Here is a 23,949-nt window from a genome sequence, read left to right on the forward strand (position 1 = left end):
TATATATAATACATGTTTCATTAAAAAGTTATTTCTATAAACTTTATGTAATGGCATATTTTACGTAAGTAAAACAGACTAAGTGAATATTATTCTGTAAATATTATTTATTTTACAATTCATTTTCTATTCTCGAATTTAATAGCTCAGATTTAATTAATACATTTTCAGATTTTGTTCTCCAGACATTATTAAAATAATTCGAATGTTTTTGAGTAACAATAATTATTTCGAATAATTTGAGTATTATAATATTTGAATACATATAGTCCTAATACAAACATTATATCACATGTATAAAAGATTAATATGTAGAAAAAATTCAACTATTTGTGACGTACATAATAATTGACATAGTAAATGATTAACAATACAATTAATAAACAGAGCATGCTTATTAGAAAGTTGATATTTGATTCGTCAAACGTGGCAGTTCATTTAATAGTTCCAGTTAACAACCAGTTGAAACTGTTGATGCTTCTTCACATATTGTTTTCAAAATATATTGGAATCTCTGCTGTATCCTATTCAAAAGTGAATCTGCAAATACAAACGAAATAAATAATAGATTAAAAAGTTGGAATATATAGTTGTGATTAGTACTACAAAGTTAAATTTCTCACTCAAGTACATTATTTTATAATCGTATCAAAACTGAAATTCTTATTATTTAAATATTTAAAAAATTGAAAGATTAGTATGAAATACTGTGGAAATAAAGAATGCTTGATTCTAAAATTACTCCAATAGATAAAAGTCCTGAACAGCCATCAGTTATTAAATATTTAAGTATTAAGTATATTATAGTAAATTTGTGTTATTTGACCTTGATATTGACTAAATGGAATTATTTAACTGAAATATTGATAAAATTTATAAAATACATCTTAAATATCAGAGTCAAATTTTTATAATCTTTATGAGAAAATCACTACATACTAAATATTTGATTTCTCATGTGTTCGTTACATATGAGAGCAATAAAGGGATGGCTAAAAAAGGATAACAAGCATTTGTAATATTTACCGTCATTTTCTATATTTTTTCAAATGCGAATATATCTATCAACCTGATGAAAAGTTATTCGTTATTTTCTTCTGATTGATGATCCATATTCATGTCACTTCCTCCAGTATTTTTTTTAGTTTTTTTATTTATTCCATGTTTGAACAAGTGGTTCGCTAAATTACTTATTTTATCTTTAAATATGTCAAACTTCTTACAACAAATCTTGCATTGTGCTATGTCACTTGATGTATTCAATACGAAATTTTCCGATACCCACGAAAGCTTAAATTTCTTTCGTATTTTCTCGAGTATTTCTGGATGTTTTTGTTTCATATGAGACTTTAAATTGGTTATGATAAATCCATATGCAAGGGAAGAGTTACAAATTTTACATTTTGAAGCGTATCTTCCTTCTTTTTTGAAATATTGCCATATTACGCCACTTTGGTTATTTCGTTTGATTATTTCTTTGTCAGGACATATTTGATGAGCATAAAATAAATGTGCTCCTAGTGCATTTACATTGTACTGAGAATAATTTTTATGGCAAATGTTACATTGTGCTCTACGATCCTGAGATTTAGTATAATGTTGCCATATCCAATTTTCTTTTTTCGTATCTTTTTGTATGGTATTTTTGCTAGTACTTTTTTTAGTTTTTTTATTTAAGCCATGTTTGACTAAATGGCACGCTAAATCGTCTATATCATTATGCAATATATTAAACATGTAACAGCAAATCTTGCATTTTAATTTATCATCTGATGTATTTGATATGAAATGTGCCGATATCCAAGAATCTTCAAATTCTTTTCGTATTTCTTCTATTATTTGTGGATGCTTACTTTTAAGATGATACTTTATGTGGCTTGCTGAATATCCACTCAAAAGGAATCTACCACAAATATCACATGTTGAAGTGTATCTTTCTTCTTCTGTGAAATAACGCCATATCGGACCGTTTCTGTAATTTTCGTTAAGAAATATTTTGTGAGCACGAAATAAATGTACTTTTAATAGCATGCTATCGAGTGTAGTATAAAGACAAGTTTTGCATTGGAGTTTTCTATTTCCTAGATTATTATAATGATGCTTTGTCAATTTACTTGGCCTACTCTTTTGCAGTGCCATCACGTGTGCTCAGTGTCTTAGAGTGTGTCTTACTAAACATGACGATGTCTATACCATAGAAAAATATTCAGCGAAGGTCGAAGAGTGACATGTGACTTTAGTTAAGCGGGATCTGAGGATCCACTTTGTATTACTAGGGGGCTGCGCACAATGAAAAGAATAGGGAACAGAGAATAGAGAAAAAGAATTTCAACCTACCAGGAATCATGTTTTGTGAAATACACAGTTTCTATGGTAATTCTTATTCCCTGTTCTCTGGGCCCCTATTCTTGAAAAGTATCGCATACGAAAAACTAGGGAAATACTATAGTATGCGTTACATATACTGTAGCATTTCTCTAGTTTTTCGTGTGCGATACTTTTCGAGAATAGGGCCCCTGTTCTCTAACCTTTCATTGTGTGCAGCCCCCTAGTGTTATGAAGTGAGTCTTTAAGTCCCGCTTCCATTTTACGATGCAACGCGATTGGAGGGCGGTTTTTTCTATCCACAGTTTTTTCTATCCACATATACAGCGCCCTCCTTATATACTACATTTTTTTTTCATTCCTATAATTCAGGGGTTACCATCTTTGCTTTTATATGTTCCTTGATTTTTTCAATTTTTGTTACTCACTTTAATATATTTCGCATCGTTGCATGTACGAAATAAAGTTTATAGTAATTTCATATGAAATCGTCTGTGTGCTTCTTTTTGAATCAGTCCATTGGACGCAATTAAGGAATCTTTCCTGGTGGTGAATAAAAGTACCAAGCAGACTACAACAACAGTTAGAGTATAAATATTGATGATTTGAATATTGGTAGAGCCTAAGGCCGAGAGCATAAACTCTTGCGTAAAGCGTAATGCATAAGACGTAAAAAAATCCAATCGGAGTCCTTTATTTCATGGAAAGGAAGGAAATAAAAGACTAGCGTTCAATGGTTTATTTTCTTATGCATTATATGATTATACCTTATGCGTTATGCGAATGTTTGTGCTCCTAACTTAAAGTCTTGTGTCCAATATAGAAATTCGTACAAGATTTCGGACGGAGAAAGAATTAACCAATCGCATTGTGACCAAATTTATCAAATGTGATTTGTTATTTTTTCTTTGTCCAAGACATCGGAGCAGTTTCTAATATCGTGGACAAAGCTTAACAGTCACAAATAATATCGCTCTACCTGTAGCAATTCAACTGTCATAATTAAGAGAATTCAGAAATATATTTTACACATGTAAAAATAAAAATTTTTTTCTTTTTGCATTTAATATTAGCATCATAAAGACAAGGTTTAAAATAATGTATAAATTATTCTCTAATAAAAATAAATTGGTATATTGAAAAGGTTGTATCTATTGTAAGAACAAATGCATACGAAAACAGAGTTCAAATTTTAGTGAATGCTATTTGTCTTTGTGAAGTTGGCATTTCATTTTTAGAAATCGAAAATTTTATTAATAGTTCTGTTTACTTTTTATACATATGTATAAAAATTTTACATTATTCGGAGGCATTTATTCGAAGTACACGTAATTCGCCTTTAGTTAGTTATATGTGTGATCGATGTGTACGCTCAACACATTACCATGTAAGCTGCAGTTAAGTGCCAAACGATATGCTCTTACATAACGTGAATCTGCGACCTCATCCGGTCAGATTGAATCGTTCAGCTCAGGAAGCATCAAATCACCGGGAACGCATCGTGCTCCAAGGAGCCATCTGAGCAACTTCGCTCCTTGCCGACTTAAATTATCGTTCGCTATCTCACATGCACGAGATTGCGGCTTTTATTTATTCGTGAGTAATGGCACATTGTTGGTTGGTGCACCAGTTTGAGCTTCCGTATAAGAAGATGATCTCTTAAATTATAGTTACTTTCTTAGAGCCTTCGTATTTTTGCAATCCATTGCGCAAATGACAATTGAAGTGTCGAGATCGGCCGTAGGTTCTCAATATCACGGAGTAAATGGATTTGACAGATGAATCGTGAATTTCTAACGAAAAAATACGTTTAATATTATAGATAATTAGAATATTTCAGTTTCGTGTAGAAATTATTAGGTTTACATTCGTTAATAAAATAATAAAAATATCGTACCTCTTAATTTTTTTTCCAATATTGATGAAGGAATGATTTGGGATTCCATTACTAGTGATTAATTCTAGAATATTTAATTAAGAAATTATTAAAAGAAACTATTAAAAAGCCAAAGGAAATTGAATATATTGTGTTCAATAAGTTTTCAATATTTCGTATAATAAAATGTTTGCAACATTTATATTTGCTCTTTTAGATTTATTAATTTCTAAAAATATCTCTTTAAAATTTTAGAATTTTTACCGCGGTTTCAAGTTTCTCTTTCTCTTTTAATGATTTTTACAGGCAGTTGTAAATATTTCGCGGCAGATTCGCGATCCTCGGCAAGCTATATTTGTCATTCGATGCACATTTCCATAAGTACCATCGTAACCAGATATCCTTTCGCGTGGGTCAGATGTTCTTTCGCGAGATTATTTCTACAAATAAATCACACCTCATTGTGATAAAAAATGCATCTACCTACTGGCTTGCATTTGTAATAGCACCATTTTTGCGCTAACTGCGCGATGATCTGTCTCGCAAATCTAAAAATCATTCGACGAGTTGCTCACATGAATTATATCTCGTTTTAAAATTAAAAAAATATAGATATATATGATGTATAAATTATTTTAGAATAAATTTGCAATGCAAGAATAACGATGCTGAAAAATGTTATTTTATTGCACTATTACATCAAAATAATTTTACTAGAATTTAAACTCAGACTAAAATATATATAAAAAATTGCGACATTGCCATCGTGTTTAAGTTTTCTATATAATTATTTTGACGATCCCACAAAATTATTTTCAGATCTGTGTATCTAGTTAAATTATAAATATTTTAACGAAATCGTTCTTTTCATATAATATATGTATAATGTATTGCACCAATTCATGCATTCGATTTCCATAATTACATTCTTTCTCTAAAGTTAAATATGACAAGCGGAGATAATAGCAGATTTCGCGACCTCCCATCAAATCTCTCGCTTTGCTTATGTATCCTAAAATAACTAATTTTTCGAAAATTATACCTTGGGCAGTTAATCAATATTAGCAACTTTTGATACATCCGGAACTCGTATTTTGATAACCTTTTTGGAACGATACCTCGCAAACGTATTTTCCCTCCTAACATGATGTTTGTTTTTCTGGCGCGGAAATAAGACGCAACGACGAGAATGAGTGCAAAAGAAAAACATAGTTGCTTTAGTTAATTTAAGTATATTGCACCCGATTAATATTCCGAACGGATGGCGTCCTTACGTTCGCGCTCTCACCATAATGTGAAGCTCACTAACGCATATACCGGCACGTTCTCGCGTGTCTACCCGGACACAGGACCACGCAGGGTGTTAGGCTGGCATGTTCGCGGTGTCGAGGGTAATGACAGGCGTGGTGAACATTATGCTAAGTGCAGAGAGACCAGACCACTTCTTTTCGTCCTCCCGGACCTCCCTTCTTCTCTTCCTTTTTCGTCGATATCCAACGGGCATCACGGTGATTAAGGCCCCGTTGAATCTCTCTCCTCTCCCTAGTCTCACCTAGATCTATCCCTTTCGCATTTCCTCCTCCTCCTTCCCCGCAGCTGCTTATAGTTTTCAATAAAGAAGCACGCGACGCGTCCGCGTAGAAACAATTTCCTCGAACTTGTTTCGCCTCATTTCTCAACTTAAATCGATAGCGAGGGGCGACGACGATAGGCATCACTGTCCGAGACTCGCGCGAGAGAAACGGATCCCGGCTGTCGATTTTTGTGGATGGGTGTTAAACGGAGGCGTCATCATGAGAGAGAGGAGAAAATGCGGTAGACCTTGAAGCACTACGCTTTTTCTTGGGTTCTACACGGCGGTCAGGCGATGTGCGAGATAAAGTAAGACGATTTTATAATATTAGAGCAGTATCTAGATCGAGATAATTTAGACTATCAAAAATTTGTTTATGTGATGATAACAGAGATTTAAAAAAATATTGTAGGTTTAATATAAAATAAGATGAAATTTTTCTTCTTATTTTGTCTCTTAAAATTTAAAGTTCTAAACATTATCAAACATTATTGCATCTCGTTTGTATATATATAATACATTATTTATTACATTATATGTGTAAAAAAATTAATTACTTTTATATCCTATACATAAATTGATTGTAATAATAAGTGTTTAATATCAGAGTCCAAATTATTTCCGTAATAAAGTATTTTCAGTTCACACTTCTTACGCTTGCCACGCAACGCTATTATTGACGTTGTAATCTCAAGTGGTGATACAAATTCGTGAAGTCCAATTTGAATAATGAGCTACTTGAAGTGTTAATATTCGGGCATTGACGAAGCATGCGCGTATGCACTCATACTTCGTACCAGGTATGTAAATATGAAACCGGAATTTACCAATATATAGATGACCATAGCTGTCAATGTAGTTGCCATCAGACTGCGTCATTGACGCTATTTCCTTGTTCTGACATCTGACAAAGATTTTCAACTCACAACGATACAACCCATATAGGGTCGGTAGTAGTGACAACGAAACCAACAGTTGGCCAACGCAACGGCTGCCTACTAACGGCCAAGGTTCTGTCAGCCAATGCTGGGCCATCACTGGCAAACGACTGGCTGTCAAATGACGGCCGAAGTACTGTCAGCCAGTGCTGGACCGTCACTGGCAAACGACTGGCTATTTAACTATATACACAAATCCGGTGTTATGACGACAACCAACGATTGGCCAACGCAACGGCTGCCCACTAACGGCCAAGATTCTGTCAGCCAATGCTGGGCAAACGACAGGCTGTCAAATGACGACCGAAGTACTGTCAGCCAGTACTGCGCCCGTAGTATTGCCAATATTGCACCAATGCCCGAAATGTGGTTACCAGTACTGGTGCAGTACTAGGCCGATCGCAATATCTACACTGGTACAATACCTGCTAACAACAGTTGGGCCAGTATCATTTGCCAATATTGGGCCCAAGTTATCATCCGACACTTAGCTAGTACTGCGCCCGTAGGTTGCCAATACTACTCCAGTACCCAAGCTACGACAATCGGTACTGGTCCAATACTGGGCCGATTGTAAAACCCTATATAGGAAGTTTCATACAACAGTTTATAGTTTGTAATAACGTTGAACACGTCGAATTTTGTGCCTGGAAACTACGATTTGCGGACAGCATTGATTTTCTGTTACCATTTGAAGAAAACTGCTGCAGAATCGCATCGAATGCTTGTCGAAGCTTACGGTGAGCATGCTCTTGGTAAATCACAGTGCTTTGAGTGGTTTAAAAAATTCAAAAGTGGCGATTTTGACGTGAGAAACGAAGAACATGGAAAACCACCGAAAAAGTTTGAAGACAGCGAAGCATCATTGGATGAGGATGACGCTCAAACTCAACAACTCGCGGGTCAATTGAATGTGACGAGAAGCCGTCTCCATACGTTTGAAATCCATGGGAAAGATCCAGAAGATGGGAAAATGGGTTTCACATGAACTGAATGAAAGACAGCAAGAAAACCGAAAAACCACTTGCGAAATGCTGCTCGCCAGATACAAAAGAAAGTCATTTCTCCATCGAATTGTGACTGGCGATGAAAAGTGGATATATTTTGAGAATCCTAAGCGTAAAAGATCATGGGCATCAACTCCAGGCGAACCATCGACATCGACTGCAAGGCCAAATCGCTATGGACGGAAGACAATGCTCTGTGTTTGGTGGGATCAGAAAGGTGTGATCTATTATGAGCTGCTAAAACCTGGCGAAACCGTTAATACTGAACGCTACCGACAACAAATGATCAATTTGAATCAAGCTTTGCGTGAAAAACGACCGGAATATCAAGAAAGGCAACACAAAGTGATTTTGCTTCATGATAATGCACCATCACACACAGCAAAACTGGTCAAGGAAACGATTGAGGCGTTTGGTTGGGAAATACTTTCGCATGCGGCTTACTCACCAGACTTGGCTCCGTCCGATTACTACTTATTTACATCGATGGGACACGCACTTGCTCAGCAGCGCTTCACTTCTTACGAAGATGTACGAAAATGGCTAGATGACTGGTTTGGCTCAAAAGAGTAACAATTTTTTTGGCGTGGCATCCACAAATTGTCAGACAGGTGGGAAAAATGTATAGCTAGCGATGGGCAATACTTCGAATAAAATATTTTTTATCATTTTCATGCAATAAAAGTGTATTTTCTATTAAAAAATTCCGGTTTCATATTTACATACTGATACACGTAAACATATTCTTACGCGGTATGCGTAAAATTAAAGATTATCACGGGAACGTATCTCGACATGTTTGCATCATCCAACGGGAAGAATCTCGCGGACTTTAAATTAGTATAATCTTCACAAACATGCAATATTATTTCCATAGTTTTAAAAGTATTGAAATAATTGTTACTTAATTTTTAATCGGTTTCCAAGAATGTATACATCTTTAAAGAAAAGCAATCGCGAAGAATATATTAGTTCATGGTAATCTCCATTAATTTTTTTATATATAGCAATTTTTAAGTGTAATAAATAAATACATATATACATAGATATATATGTATTTTTTCACGTATAAATCTATATCAGCATGATATGTGAAATATATATTATATATAATTTATATCATATCAAGGTATTTACTTATAAATGTATATACTTATAAATTTTTTAATTATTTCGGAGGCAATGTATTTTTTTAATTCTAGATTTGTGAAAAAAGATAGTAATTTTATCTCGAACTAAATCCATGAACACATTGAATTTTCGAAATTCCGAATTATGCGGATGTTAAAAGCGTCGATATCGTTTACTGCATTTACCTGACCGCCGAATACACGCACATGCCTGGCCGTCGGTGTATAATGTAACGAATACAGACGATGATTACCGATCATCACATTTATGGCAAGTCACGGTGGCGCCAAGATTACTGAAGGAAATTGAAATCAGATAGCAGTTTTGCTCACGAAGCGGCAGTTTCGTCTGCATGTATTTGCATATGGATATTTATACACGCAACTCCGAATTAACCACGACCTTTCAAGATTACAAATTTCAATTTGCGTGAACAGTGAGTTCGAAAACAGTCTCATCATGGAGAAAAGAAACTATTGGCTCTACTATAATAATCGTTGTTATTAAGGACAATCTGATTTTATATAATTTTATGCATCTTTAGGGATAACAAATTTTTTAAAAACTCAAAATTTTGTGTGCATAATTCACCCGTTTTAGTATTTATTTCTCAAAAAATATTATCTCTTAAGTTAATATTTATCATTACTCTAAATGAAATAGATTCATGCAGCTCTGTTGATTTTCTTAATATTTCAATTTAATAGTTAATGTTTTAGTGCAGAGAAAATGTATTTCCAAAAATTTTATTATATTAGAAAAATTAATGTTAAAGTAGGGGTGAAATCTAGATACTCATTAGCAGAGAATAATGTGACAACATAAGATTGTTACATAAAATTACATAATATTTCGGATTAATAATTATTAGATTTGAAAATAACTTCTTATGCATCTTAGAATAATCATTATCTATATAGATTAACGGCTAAATCATGAATTGCATATTAGAGCGCTTAACCCACAATCGCGCCTGTGGCCTAATGGATAAGGCATCGGTCTCCTAAACCGGGGATTGTGGGTTCGAGTCCCACCAGGGGTATAGAATTATATTTTTTATTCTTAATTATTCTTATAAAATATAAATGTCTCATTATTAACTATGAAACGATTCTTGTTATCATATCTGTGATAAAATATTAAGCTTAGATGTGCTCAATTGCTGCAATATACATAATAGAAGTATCTGATTCCTCATAAAGAAGACATATAATTACACAAACTATTATTAGAAACATATGTATGCAATTCATGAAAAATTATTTTTAATTTATAATTTTTTGAATAATGCTGAAATCTGCAGTTCTATTATAATAATGGAAATATATATCCATGTATGCACCAGTAAAAAATGCATCTGTTATTCGTGCTAAAGTCTGACAGCAATTAGTATCAACTTGTGATTTCGCAAAAAGAAAAATGTACGTTGTTCGAATGAGGATATTTCAAGGATATAGCTAAAAAATAAAGCTAAAATTATTCCGGAGATTGGAAGAATTTAACGCGAAGAGACTCGTAGCGTTAGTTGAAATCTGATAAAATGCTCATTCGCCTTTTGATGGACGTGAATCGATTTCCGTGTATCTCTTCGTAATATCGGCCGCGAGAATTCGGGGAAAGAGCCGTTCTAACGGCGGACAAGGTTGCAGTATATTGCTTCGTGCTGGCCGAAATACTCAAATCAGATTGATAGCCGCGTAAATGTAGGTTGGGTGGTCCGAGTGATTCTAATGCGAGGAAGGTTCTGCTCGGGTTAATCGGTCACGAAAACATTTCGAGGGGTTGCCCGTGGACTTGACTTTGGCCCCGCGATAAAATCGATCCTCCCAATTCACAGAAGAGAGTAGTAGTTATTATCGGTCTTGATCGTCTCAATGTCCGAAGAGGCTTGTAGTGCTTGTAGCTCTACTTTATTGGATATTCGAATGAAGATCGTTGAGTTTTCTCTTCCTCGATATGAGTACCATAGATTAAACGCCGCGTAGATACTTAACTCTAAATTTCTGATACTTGGTCTGCTCATTTTTCTTATTCAAATTGAGAAATAAATATCAGGCATTTTTATGTGATATTTGTTCTTAGCCAGTTAGCCACTCATATTTCAGCCTCTTATAATGCATTGATTTAATCAATGAATAAATATTACATACGAAAAATATTATTTATTAAATTTGTTAGTGGAAAAATTAAACAAATTTCGTATAATATTAAATACCTATAGTTAAATGATATTAACGTTTATCTATATAATTTAGTGGGTTAGAAAATTTATTTTTTAATGTTATTCTCGTTTTATACATCGAAAATTAATTATAAAATTATTCGCGCGTGCGCGGTAAATTCTGCGTGTTAATTTTCCTTTTTCATATTGTTATCTTTTCTGTGTAGGAATTATCGCTCGTATTATCTCTGTATGAATCGCGTGAATACGTTCTAGTTTTGGCGCCGATATACGATGAAATCATTCGCTGTTCATTTATCTCGTATTTATCGCAACTGTTTTCTCTATTTTCGATATTGTATTACAGTATTATCTGCCTCGATAGCAGATCATTCGTCTCTCTCGTCCTCTTGAGATCTCGGAGGGGAGCGAGAGAATAAACGGTGCGGTAGAATCTCGTGCGAACTCGATAACGATTGTCGGGTTGTGCCGGGTTCGTACGATGCCGCAGGAAGGTGGGTCATGTGATTTGTGGCCGCGCGAAAGAGAATCTCGTCGTAGTGGAAGGATGCTGGGATGCGGACCATTGCATACCGCGCGCTGCGCTAGTGTGCATTCGGTGCAGTCAGATCCGTATCTGATGCGTACACACTATGTGCGATTCTGGTTACCTATGCTGGTACGAGGTGGCTTGGATACACGGCGACCGATTTCTTGAGGGAAATAAACCTGTTCCCCGTCACGGGGAGAGATATGTTCTTCAATAATCTGAGGAAAGTTCTATATATCTTAGTCTCTATCTTGATGAAAGCATCAACTACATGACAGTCTCATAAAATACAGAATGATTTGCAATTATATAAAACGTTAAGGGAAAAATTTCTTATTTGACTTTGACAACAAAATTCTAATGGTCTCGATCGGGATTATTTGCTTCTTTTATTTTGCTGAAGTATCTAAAAATTATTTTTAGATCTGTCTATTTAAATTTTTAGATATTTCAACAAAATGCAATATTTTGGTATAATTTTTAGCAATTAAATATCTTATTAATACATTAAAACAGATTTTCAAATCCTCTGTTCGAAAAAATTCTTTTCCTAAAATGAAACGATGAATTAAGTCTTGCTGTTATTAAAACTTGATATACGTTAAAAAATATGAATATATATGAGACTACACGAAAAAGTTAAGAAAATATAAAATCTTGTATATTTTACGATAAAGAAAATTTGTTTATATGCATTATTATCAGCGCGTGCTTTGATTGTCAGATAGGAATCAGAATATCCGAAATATAGGGAAGCGTTTTAGTTATCTTGTATCACGATTGCAGAAAAATGTTACCATCATCCGGGAGCGTTGTCATGTTGCGTGTTACGTGTGAACTACCCTGAAATTATCGCGGCAGCGCTCTGTCATTAACTGATTCGGCATTTTTCTCGTAGCTGTGTTTCGCCCATGTCGCTTTCAACCTTTGAACCAATCTTAACCGCCCATGCTCGAAACGACTGGCAATGAACAAATTATCGGGTTATGAAATTTGAATACAATAAGACTTAAAAATTTAGTCTCTTCCCATATCGTTAACTGTCTGTTTTTGAAGATAAAAAAGGACTCCAACGCATACATATAATTGATTTCATGTAAAATATAATTGAATGACTTCATAATTGTTGACCACGTTGGAAGCAAAGTAAAACTTTAATTTTTAATTTCTATTTAAATAAATGTTGTAAATATTATAAGATTTTTAATGCAGTTAAAATCCCATTTAATATTAAATCCTAGTAAATAGAAAAAAATATCGTGTAACATATTCGTTACTATCATGACAAACTTGTTGATGTGAAATTTACACAACGCGAGTACTGGCACTAGAATTTACAAAATCGATGGTTACCCAAATCACGTAGTGATGGACGAGACTCGTCGAAGTCAACGAGGATTCCCAAATCGTTATTTATTACTCCCTATGCAACGCACTTAGTTAACCGTCTCGTATACATATGTAAACTGAAAACGGGAAGGGAGTAAACGAGGGATAGGAGGAGACGCGATTCTCGTCGGCCGGCGGCGATTCTTAAATCATAATCCTCTCAAAATATTCAATTATACCGGCATTGTTTCGTCGTTGATGCATAGCGCGGTAACACGCGATGTGCACCGGCTCCACCTTCGCATGCGTCCACTTACGTGCGATGCAAACCGCGCGTGATAGACGTCCGTGCGTTTGTATACGTGATGCACGTGTGAGAACCCCATGGGATACTCACGGGATACCCGTAACACCACCCACACTGCTATCGGTCCATTAGCTCAAGATAATGGGCACCCAACGTGCCGCGTCCCACGCGTTGGCGCTAATTTCACGGTGATTTAGGAAGCGTTAATTAATTTAGACGAATCGCCGCGCGTTCGCTCATTAGCATTAACTCATCGCCGTGATGATGGCCGACGAGATATGGGTCGTGCCGAAACGTGCGATTCGACATGCCTCCCTTCGACGACGAGATTTGGTGCGCCCGTCGTCGATGCGGTAGGTATCGATTGCATCGCAAGGAGATAGTCCGCTATGTGAAGAGACAATGTCCAGACAAAAGTCTAAAATCGGGATATAAGACGTCTTTGCGAGAATCTAAGACCGGTATTTGTAGTCGGTTCTTATATGTATTTAAGATCGTCTCAAGTACAATCTTAAGATGTTATAAGCCAAGGCAGAGTATTAGCATCTTAAGACATTACTTAAGACAGTCTCAAAATAAAAATACTGGCCTAAAAGACATCTTATGTCCTGATTTTGAATTTCGTGTTTGTTTAATATTTTTCGTTTACACGTTTTATTATAGAAATCATTACAAAGGAAAGATTTAAATTTTTGTAAATTCTTTTATTTTTTAATTCTTATGTTGGGTGTCTATACCTCTTTTAAAGTAAAAGTATTATACGGAAATCAGAAACATAATTAAAATATTAAATTCTTCTGACTGCAAATAATTGTATGCTAAATATTTGGGAGGCATATTTACAAACAGCAATTAACGCAAAGAGGATGCGATCATATATCCGGAAATTTCACGGTTGAGGCTCATGATTATTCGTGAGTTTCTACAAGATTGTCTCCAACATAACAAGATTTTCGCACAATGGCTGACGTCCAAAATTTCGGTCAGCACTATTATTATTACAGAACTGACACAAGCGTAGTTCATCACAGTTCAAAGACTCCTATGTTATATTTTGATTTAAATGTTGAAAGCGGTACATCTGAAATATGCCTGTTAATGTAATAATGTACCTACGAACTGAAACGTAGTTATCTGTCCGTATTGAGAAAATAGTGCGAAGATAAATGATTCGGTATATTAACTATTATCAGATCATATATAATGCGATAATATTAACGAATTTATTAATACTCTGGCATAAGAAATGAAGTTAAGAAATATTTTACCAACGAATTATGAAAAATGAATTTATCAACTTTTATGTTCCACAAAAAGATTGTATGCTTCTTTACTGTTTTAATTTATTCAGCGTCCTTCGCCGAGCAAAAATACGTCGCGACTACACACTCAAGGTAACCGATTGTATTTTTCGCAGACGTGTCTGGACGCATCTCAATTGAAAATGTCTTTGATTAACGCTCTGTCACAGGTAGCTTGTCACACGATACGCGTAAATTGATTATGAACATGAAAAACGATCGAAAGTAGAATCCATTCACGCCCACGTCGGCGACTACCCACGCGATTGATACTATCACAAGGTTAATCAGGCCACATTCACATGTCCTATCGCGGAATTCTTATCCCATGCCTTATCGCCAGATTATCATTTGGTAACGCATTGTGTGCACGTTTGAGGACAGTAGTGAAATGTTTAGTCGAACTGTTCGCAACACACGCTTGTAAAAGTGCAAAAATCATTTATCTTCATCTTATAGAAAGCGGATAACTGAATGGAAAATTAAATTAACAAAGCAGCATATGAGGTCTGTTTTCTGTGGCTGAACTAGTGTACACTTTTGGAACTTAAAGTGAGATAGATATACGTTTGATATTTGTTTAAAGCGAGGAAGAGAGTTCTAGAACAGTCTAGTGCAGGAACAGAAAACAGACTAATGATTTAGCTAAAGAAATATACATGAAAATTGAATATACATTACGTTTAAATATTTTATTTTACATTTAAATTTGAAATCGAGAACTTTAATTCTTATTAAATATTTTTATTTATTAAAGATTTTAATAAAATATTTTTTAAAGCGCATATTTCTGGAAATAAAACATTCTTTTTAGGAAAAACTGAATTTAAAAAAGAAAATAATTTACTTTGGAAAAAGAACGAATTTCTGTAAAAATTATTTCGCGAAAGAATGATTCATTTTTTTTTATTTCTAAGTAATATCCTGACTGAATGTTCTTCGGAATTAATTATCCTTCCTGTTCGACTTCCTTCGAAGAATCGACAGTATCGGATAGCATCGTGTTGGACGCACACATGTGCGTATCCTGATGACTTTCGAGGTCTTTAATCGTGTGGCGTCGAGAAGCTCAGATCTGATTTATCGTTTATCGTCGATAATACGTACGAAGGTGTACGCGGCCGATCGATCACTCTCTCGCGTCCGAATTATTCGGGGTACACGAGCGACGGTGTTATTGCAAACGTTGATGGGAAGGCAGGGGTGCATAAACGTACATAAACGTTGATATGAGTAATGGCGCGTAACTTGTACAGAGCTTGGTAAAACGTTTTTTGTATAATGATTGCTTAGGCATATGAAAGAAAAGATATCCAAGTATTACTTGGAGTACATACACGAGTCGCTTATTTTGAAATGGCATAACATTTTGAATATTTATTTATTTAAAGGTATTTTTATAAATAAAAAAAATATCAAAATGTCAAAATAGTGTGCAGAAATTCAAACATACATTAAAATATTATTCTCTTATTCTAATTTTAATTGTATTTAAATCAGTTACATAAATATGCAAAAAATTTTTTAAGTAAAAGAAAATTTTTTTTTAATGATTTATAGTACTAATTAAATAAAATACAATTTTAATACAATATGTAAATCAAATATTAATTTACAGCAAAATTTAATTATTTATATATAACGAGTAATTCTAGTGAAATCCAATTAGTGTAATCACATCGATCATGAAAAGGTTGATCCAATTACGGATATTCGAACGTGTAAACTTTTTCTATTAGAAAAAAAAGTATTTCTGATTGGACGAGCTCCGCTGTACACTCTGATCTCTCTACGTATGTCTTAGATACATACAGAAGTTCTCTTATAATGAATCTTGGTCTAGAAGGACTTGTGGATATTGTCGATAGAAGCATCTCGATAGAAGGAAGACCCAGCCTATTAGTTACCGCAAACCGCTCGTCAAACATGCCTCCGCATACGTAATGCGTGATGATAATGTTGTACCCGTTGTACCGCATCTCGTAATAATGTACAATATATCGGATAATATATTTCTCCCTTCTTTTGTCCACTGAACAATTTATATTCAATGAAAATGTTGAAGACTCACTCTAACTCAAGATCGTATCGAAATGCGATTCAATAGGAAAGCTTTTTAAGTTTTTATTTTAATGTAATTGAATATCCCATACATTAAATGTTTTATTTCAATATTAATATTATTTGTATATTTTTATTAAAAATTTTATTTGTCTAACAATATTGAACAATTATGAGATGCAAAAAATTATTGGATGTACGAATAGTAAATATTAACATAAATTTGATAACACGCGGTTAATTTTATGAGTTTGATATTGGTTATTTTTATTTATTATAGCTTTAGGAATGTTGAGATGTAATTTAGGATAAAATATATATATATAGTCATTATAATTATTTATAATATTATCTAACCTAATAAATATTCAATAAATTAAAACGTTCTATATGATAAAAATGATGATTTGCCTTTTGCTAAATAGTTGGTTTAATTATTTTTTCTATGTTCCATATTGCGCTTTTTCTTATTGAATTTCACATATCTATTCAATGAGCCATACCGCGATACCATGTATGCATCTACATTTCTGATACCGATCGCTCTGTCCTCGTTGCAACAGCCTACGCATTCGGATAAAGGCGACAGAAACGATGGACAACATGGTTAAAGTTTATTTTTGCAAGATTAACTGGCTTCGTGAACCAGTGCATCGCAGTCAGTATACTTCATCATTATTTCTACGTGATTGCAATTGCATGTTAGTAGATTGCGATACACAATAAATGTTCTTGTAATAAATTTTATTGTAACTATATAACATACAAATTTTTTGAAATGTCTGGCCAATTAACCTTCACGAATTAAAAATGATTATGTGTATAGTAGACGTCATTTTAATTCTGTTATACACAAATCATTTTATTCCATAAATAAGATGCAATTTATTCAAGATATAAATTATTTAATATTTAAACGAAATATTTCTTTTTTTCTATATTTTTATTCAAAGATTATAATTTGAATTTAGAAGAAAAAAAATGGAAACTTGATATATAAATTGAAAATGTAATATCTCTCTTTATAGAAAAAGAGAAGTAAATCAAAAGTAATAAAAAAAAATAGATGCTTGAAAACTATATTTGACATGAGACACTGTCGCATTTTCTGATCCATGAATAGCTAAATTAAATTGATACAAGATTACATTTTCGAAAAAGTAATCTACTTTCAACCAATACGCTTTTTATGTTTATAAAATTTATCAATTAATTATTTGTTTTACTTACAATACTTATTATGACAAATAAAATTTAATTTGTAAGAATTATATCAGTATCGTAAGTAATTATATAGAAAATTAATTGCGTGTTGTCAAATTCACACGATACCAGTGTAACGGACTATTCGTACATCTTGATGGCTTCATGTCTCAAGATAATTGACCACGGAAAATAATTTGGATGTTCCGTGTAAATTATGTGCGGACGTATGCGATTTCACGTAGTATGACATTTTGGTACTCTTGCGGACGCCCTATTCTCGCCGAATTCTTGGCAGCGATGTGGTCAGAGAGTATCTTCGGGATCCTCACACATCTCGATGTGATGACTGTGACGAGTCATGTTAAAATGTCAAATGTGTACTGTGCGCATATACTACCATGATTTATAAGTCCGCTGCGCATGCAATTGCATAAAATGTATAAGTTGTTTTCCGTCAATTTTAGAATCAAGATAATATTGTCTATCTTAGTTTTTTAAATTACATTGGAAAAAATCGAATAATTACGTGTACAACAAAAGGGGGGTATTTCCGTACTATAAGACATAAGATATTTTTTCTATAAAAATAGTAGAAGTACGACAAAAAAAATTGCACCTAGTCATGTTTTCTATTGATAGAATATTTATAAAGTTACTTAATATTACGTTGCAAACTTAATATTTAAATAAAATCACAAAAACATTTTATTTTAAGAGAATATTTTTTAGAATCTATGCAATTGTGTGTATTTAACATATAGTTGAAAATTTTAGGACATAAAATATTAAAAAATAACTTCTCATTAATGTATATCTTCTATGAAATTTTTCAAATACAACTACTGAAAGAACATCTGTTAACAACGAAGCCTTTGTTGCAAGTTTAATTTACGTATTTTATTAAATCTTATCTCATCGATCTCTTCAAAAAAGCTGAATTTGTCAAATTTTTGTTAATTTTCGCTGAGAATATTATTTGCATATTAATCATGTCAACCAGAAATATGTCAAATAGTTGTGTAGTTGATCAAATTGCCTTATAAATGGTGTGGAATTCAAGCGCCAACACTCGATGTGACTTTCCCAAGTTCTCACGCGCGATAATTAATGGATACAAGTGCTGCGAGGTGTGGAAAGGAAACAACTTAGGGTACATCGCAGTCGGATTAGGGTGTCTCGTGGCAAAGGGCCGGGTGCATCTGCATGCACGGATGCAGCTTGGCTGCGAACTGCGGCGCAAAGCGTCGGTCATTTATCTGCTTCGTTTTATAAGACGTGGAATGTCCCTAGAAGGCATCCGCATTCTCGAAAGCGTCGCATGATCGATGAAACGCGTATGTCAACGTTCAACTTGAGCGCGCGAGCAGTTAAGAAGTTTCTCGTTAGTGAATGTTTCGAGGCATTAACAGTGCTCTGTGATTGAAAGCTTGATATTAAGGAAGTTGCAATGTGCCATATGCATTATATTATATATATTATATATTTTTTCAAAATTAATTCTTTATTAAAAAGATACAAAATGAAAGAAACAGTCATGAAATTTTAACGTATTTTAAAAGAAATTATTTAGTTGCAAATACAATGACTCATTAATCGTAATATTTCAAGTTTCAAATTATTAACTCATGCTTAATTATGTCACAAAAATTGTTAAAAAATGTTACAAGTATAGATATTTAATATTATTGCCCAGAATGCTGAAAAAATAAAAAAGGTATATCTAACGCTGAGATATTAATTAATGTATTAATTCTCAATTAATGATTTTTAAAAAATACTTTTCGAGAAATATTTTCATTCTTTATTGCAATATAGTTTCTTAAATAACGTTCACACACGGTATGTAAAGGAGTCATCTAAACGTAATTTTATAGTTTACGATACTACGCCTGCGGTCTACTTTTCGGAAGAATCTCAGGATTCTCAGGCCGTAATAGAGACGTTCAAAAAGCCAAACTGGTTAAGCCGTATCGACTATGTGATCGTTCGGAGGGCGTGGCGCTGATACACTTGAAGATCGTTTGACACAAAAGCCGATCCGCTTCCTTCGGGCCATATTATTAACATAGCGTACCTACACGTTCGGTCTCACGACCGAAGATCGAACGAGATCAATCGCGGGCACCTTCATTCTCGACGCGCTCTGAACTTCTTTTTATAAATCCGCCGAAGAATCTCTTACTTTCTCTGCCGCCCTTTCCCTACTAGCTCTGTTCGCCCGCGGATTCAGCGATATCAAAGTCATTGCTTTGAAAAAAATAGCAGTCTAAATAATATAAGAAATAAGAATATTTTTATTTGCGCTATTCATCTTTTCGGGGCACGTTTTACTTCGGAATTATCTCACGTAACAGTATCTTTCAGATCTTTCTCTCTTTTTCTTGCCTTTTACAAGATTGTTACCGATACTACCGTAAAGTATACTTAAATTTTATATGAAATATCTTCATACACAGTAAAAAAGAAAATGTTAATTTTAACATTTTTTACATGTCCCAGGAGATCCACTCTAAATTTTAAGTTAAAGTAACTCATTCGTCTTGTGTTATTTATTAACGAACTAGTAATGTTAAATAATTGACACAATACTTTACATTTATATTTGTTATTTTGACTTTAGGGATGATTTAAAACTAACATATAAAATAAGTAGAGTACATAGAAGAGTAGTTGCAGTAACTCGTAAGAAAATGTTAATTAAACATTTTTGTTCGTATAATGTGAATGAAAAAAATTCTTAGATATTAAATTGACTTTGAGATATATAGATTAATTGAAACAATTGTGTTAAAAACACTTAAAATAATATTTCATTTTTAATTGACATACGCAATTGTTAAGTTAGAAAGGTGACATGAATCTAACACATCAAAATGTTACAAAAATAATAACATATCAGTTGTATGTTGATTTTACATTGAAGTAATAATCAAAATGTGGTAATACAAGAAAAATTCTACATATGGACGGACGATTTTTTACTGTGTAAATTCTTTATACTACTATTTTATATTAAATATTTTTTTGTTAAATGTTTTAAACTAGAACCTTTCTATACTAAAATGTGAATATAATTTTTATAACTATTTCTCTTAAAAAATGAACTTTTCTAATTATAAATTATTCTCGCTGAAATCTTATTTTAAGAATATATTATTGCACGTTTTAAGAAGAATCCACAAATATACGAAGTAAAAATATGAATGATATTTAATATTTAATCATAATATTTAATATTTTCGACATAGCTTATGTATAAACGTAAGAGATATAAAATATATTATAAGAAATATTGTCGATTCTTTGAAAAGCATTTAATGAATGGAGTGCACTGTTACGTTAGTTCTCGTGCAACTCCACTACACACTGCCCATTCACGCGCACGTGAACGCGTAAGTCCACGTGATCGTCATGACTCGCCATTCAACTTCGCGCCATCGCCAGACGAGGCGAGATCTTGGACTGGACTGTACGCGATAGCACGTACCTTGCGAGGTTTTAAGGCATGCACCACCTTCGGCCGTAAATATTGTTGCGCCAATAGAAACGTGACGGAAGCGACAGTCAGCAATCCGACGCTCTTCTGGATCCTTCCGAGGCCGCGGTCGGCACGCCACGACGCGTACGCACGCGTGACATCGCGAAAGTGTCGTGCATACGACGGCACACGTCGCGAGAGGCACACTACCGTCGCCATTTTCACTCGTGCTATCGGCGCATGCCTCGTCCACAACTCCACAGCTGTATCTTCCTTGTGAAAAGTCAATCTCTCCTACCTATCACAGTCAGTGTTGTCACTAGAAATTCTTGTGCCTGAGACTTGAAAAGTACTTAAAAAAACTTTGAAAAACTTGAAATTTTCAAAGAATTTCCTTTTTATCTTAAGAAATTAGGAATTTTTTAAAAATTTTATTGGCACTTATTATTAGAGAAATTTTGAAAATTAAAAAATAAAATTTTTGGAGTTTAAATTCTGTTTCTTTCTAGAAACATTGTTTTTTGAACATTATTTCTTGATTATGCAAAGTATTGATAAAGTATAAGGTGGACAATTATTTTCAAATATATAAATAAGAATAATAGAGATTATTTTTAGATTAAAGTGTTTAATGTAAAAGTATAGTTGTATAGGTATATATTCTTAAAATATTTTTTAGAACGGTTCAATTATAGCCGATTATTTATGCATATATTATACAAAAAATAAATTACAATATCGATACGCAATAAACGTAAAAGTAATATTATTGTTTTTACAGAAATTTTTTATTTTAGTACTTGGAAAAGTATTTTTATTGATTTTTTTGAAATTCTCGCCAGAACAGTTACTGTCAGTATAGGAATATGTACTGTACGTAATTATGAATTTTTTCATATTATCCTGACAGTCATATAACCCGACAGAATCTGCTCATCTACTCTTCTTATGGAGTTCTCACACGAGTATTATCGTTAAAATATTAATCGCAATTCACGTATGCATCAGAATTAATGACATTCGAATAAATAGTCACAAATGAAGAAATTCCATATAATGATTTGTCGTAGTAAAAATTTTCTCTTATTAACCCTTTACATTCCGGTTAAGAGCAGTAGCTTAAATAAAAAAATATCTAAGAGTTTAACGGTGTAAAAATCGGTATAATTGAACGAGAACTATATCAAGTCTCAATTTTTTTTTATGTATGGACATTTTTAAACCAATCACTGATTTTGAAAATTAGGAATCTAATTTTTTAAATGAGTTTCAGTTTACTTTTTTTAACGGGCAGTTTTTGTGAAGTGTCACCATTTATCTTGCAACAATATTTCCAATTCTTTTTGAATATTAACGATATTAATTAAAATATATAGAGAATAATCGATGGTGTGACGGCTCCTTTAGATCAGAATCTCTTTTGCAAGACGATCCTTCGGGGCATACCGTAATCACGCATTAATTATGATCACTCTGGATGGCACGTAACCATGTAAAATAAGTCCAAGCAACGTGCAACAACCTTTGCTACGTCATTGCGAAAGGAGCGAGGACCTGAAGATTTGCCCTCTATCCCACTGGTCCCTTTGCCTCGTGTTTTAATCTATTTTTCATGTTTTTAATTAAACGGTTCCTCTATGTTCGCGGCAGATGATCTGGTATTCGTAGCCTTTGCGCAGGGAAGAAATTATCTTCTGCCAATGTAACTCCATATTATCATCCTGTTCAATCATGCGCGGCGCTTTAAATGGCCGCGTTACGCATCTTAGTCTGTGTCTCTCGTTGCTTTGCTAAAGCCGGACAGAATTAGTGAAGTTATAAGTGATGCGAGATTGTCACGCGAAAAATAACTTGGAAGTAATCACTTGAAAGCAACGAAAGTAACAGGACTATTATTTTAGTTTAATTTAAATTACTTGTTCGAAAAATAAGACGTAGAAATCGACACATAAATTTGAATTACAATCAAGTTGTGTGGATACATTGGAATAATTCTTTGCGAATAATTCTACACATCAGCTTATATATATAATTTAATTTATTATTTAACTTATAATTCTACATCTATAAAGAAAGTACGTATTTGGATATTATCTTATTTTTATTGAAACATTGGAATGGTTCTTACTTTTTCGTAGATTTACATAAATATATAAAAGAGTTGCTACTAAAATTTTATTTGTCACAAAAGTTCAATTTTCACAAAATTACGAACACTTAATATGTGCTTCACGAGAATAATTTTAGTAATTCATTAAAGGATTTAAACTGAATAAAGGATTAACAATTATTTGGAATTTCGTCGATTGGCATACATTTCTTGGTTGAAGAAAATCGTGAACTCTTTCTACACTGTGAATGATATTCTTATATTATGATGGTAATATTTGAGAACTGAATAAAGGATTAACTAAGTCGATTTACATAAATCGTATTCGTGTGTTAAATAATTAGGAATAGAACTGAAGAGAACGTTATATAACGAAACGGAGGCTTCTTCACCCACGTCTCGACACCGTGTGACGCAATGCGAAAAGAGTTCGTTTGAGTGGCGCGTGTGCTAAAATTACGCAGGCTAATACACGCACTCGTGTTACAGTCTTAATGCGTATTGGTTGCGACTACATTTTTATGGATGCTACCAATGCTTCTTGATATAAAAGATTCTGAAGAAAGTTTCGTGTATTTTCTCCCTAACATGCTCTA

General features: G+C 33.5%; 1 protein-coding gene and 1 non-coding gene across 3 annotated transcripts in view; one reads left to right on the forward strand and one right to left on the reverse strand.

Annotated features, from left to right (window-relative positions):
* Positions 1–21,485, reverse strand: part of LOC108764610 (Mitochondrial calcium uptake 3) — a 31,123-nt gene extending 9,638 nt beyond the window's left edge. For both annotated transcript variants that reach the window (XM_018512933.1, XM_018512932.1), the window contains exon 1: positions 21,253–21,485. In XM_018512933.1, coding sequence (XP_018368435.1) covers positions 21,253–21,462 — 210 coding nt within the window. In that variant the 5' untranslated portion in view covers positions 21,463–21,485. The remainder of the gene's footprint in view (positions 1–21,252) is intronic.
* TRNAR-CCU (transfer RNA arginine (anticodon CCU)) lies at positions 9,820–9,892 on the forward strand. Its single transcript has one exon. It is a non-coding gene; the product is annotated as a tRNA-Arg (tRNA).
* Positions 21,486–23,949: the final 2,464 nt, after the last annotated feature.

The sequence above is a fragment of the Trachymyrmex cornetzi genome, unplaced genomic scaffold (genome assembly GCF_001594075.2).
Source record: "Trachymyrmex cornetzi isolate Tcor2-1 unplaced genomic scaffold, Tcor1.1 scaffold44, whole genome shotgun sequence".
Lineage (NCBI taxonomy): Eukaryota > Metazoa > Arthropoda > Insecta > Hymenoptera > Formicidae > Trachymyrmex > Trachymyrmex cornetzi.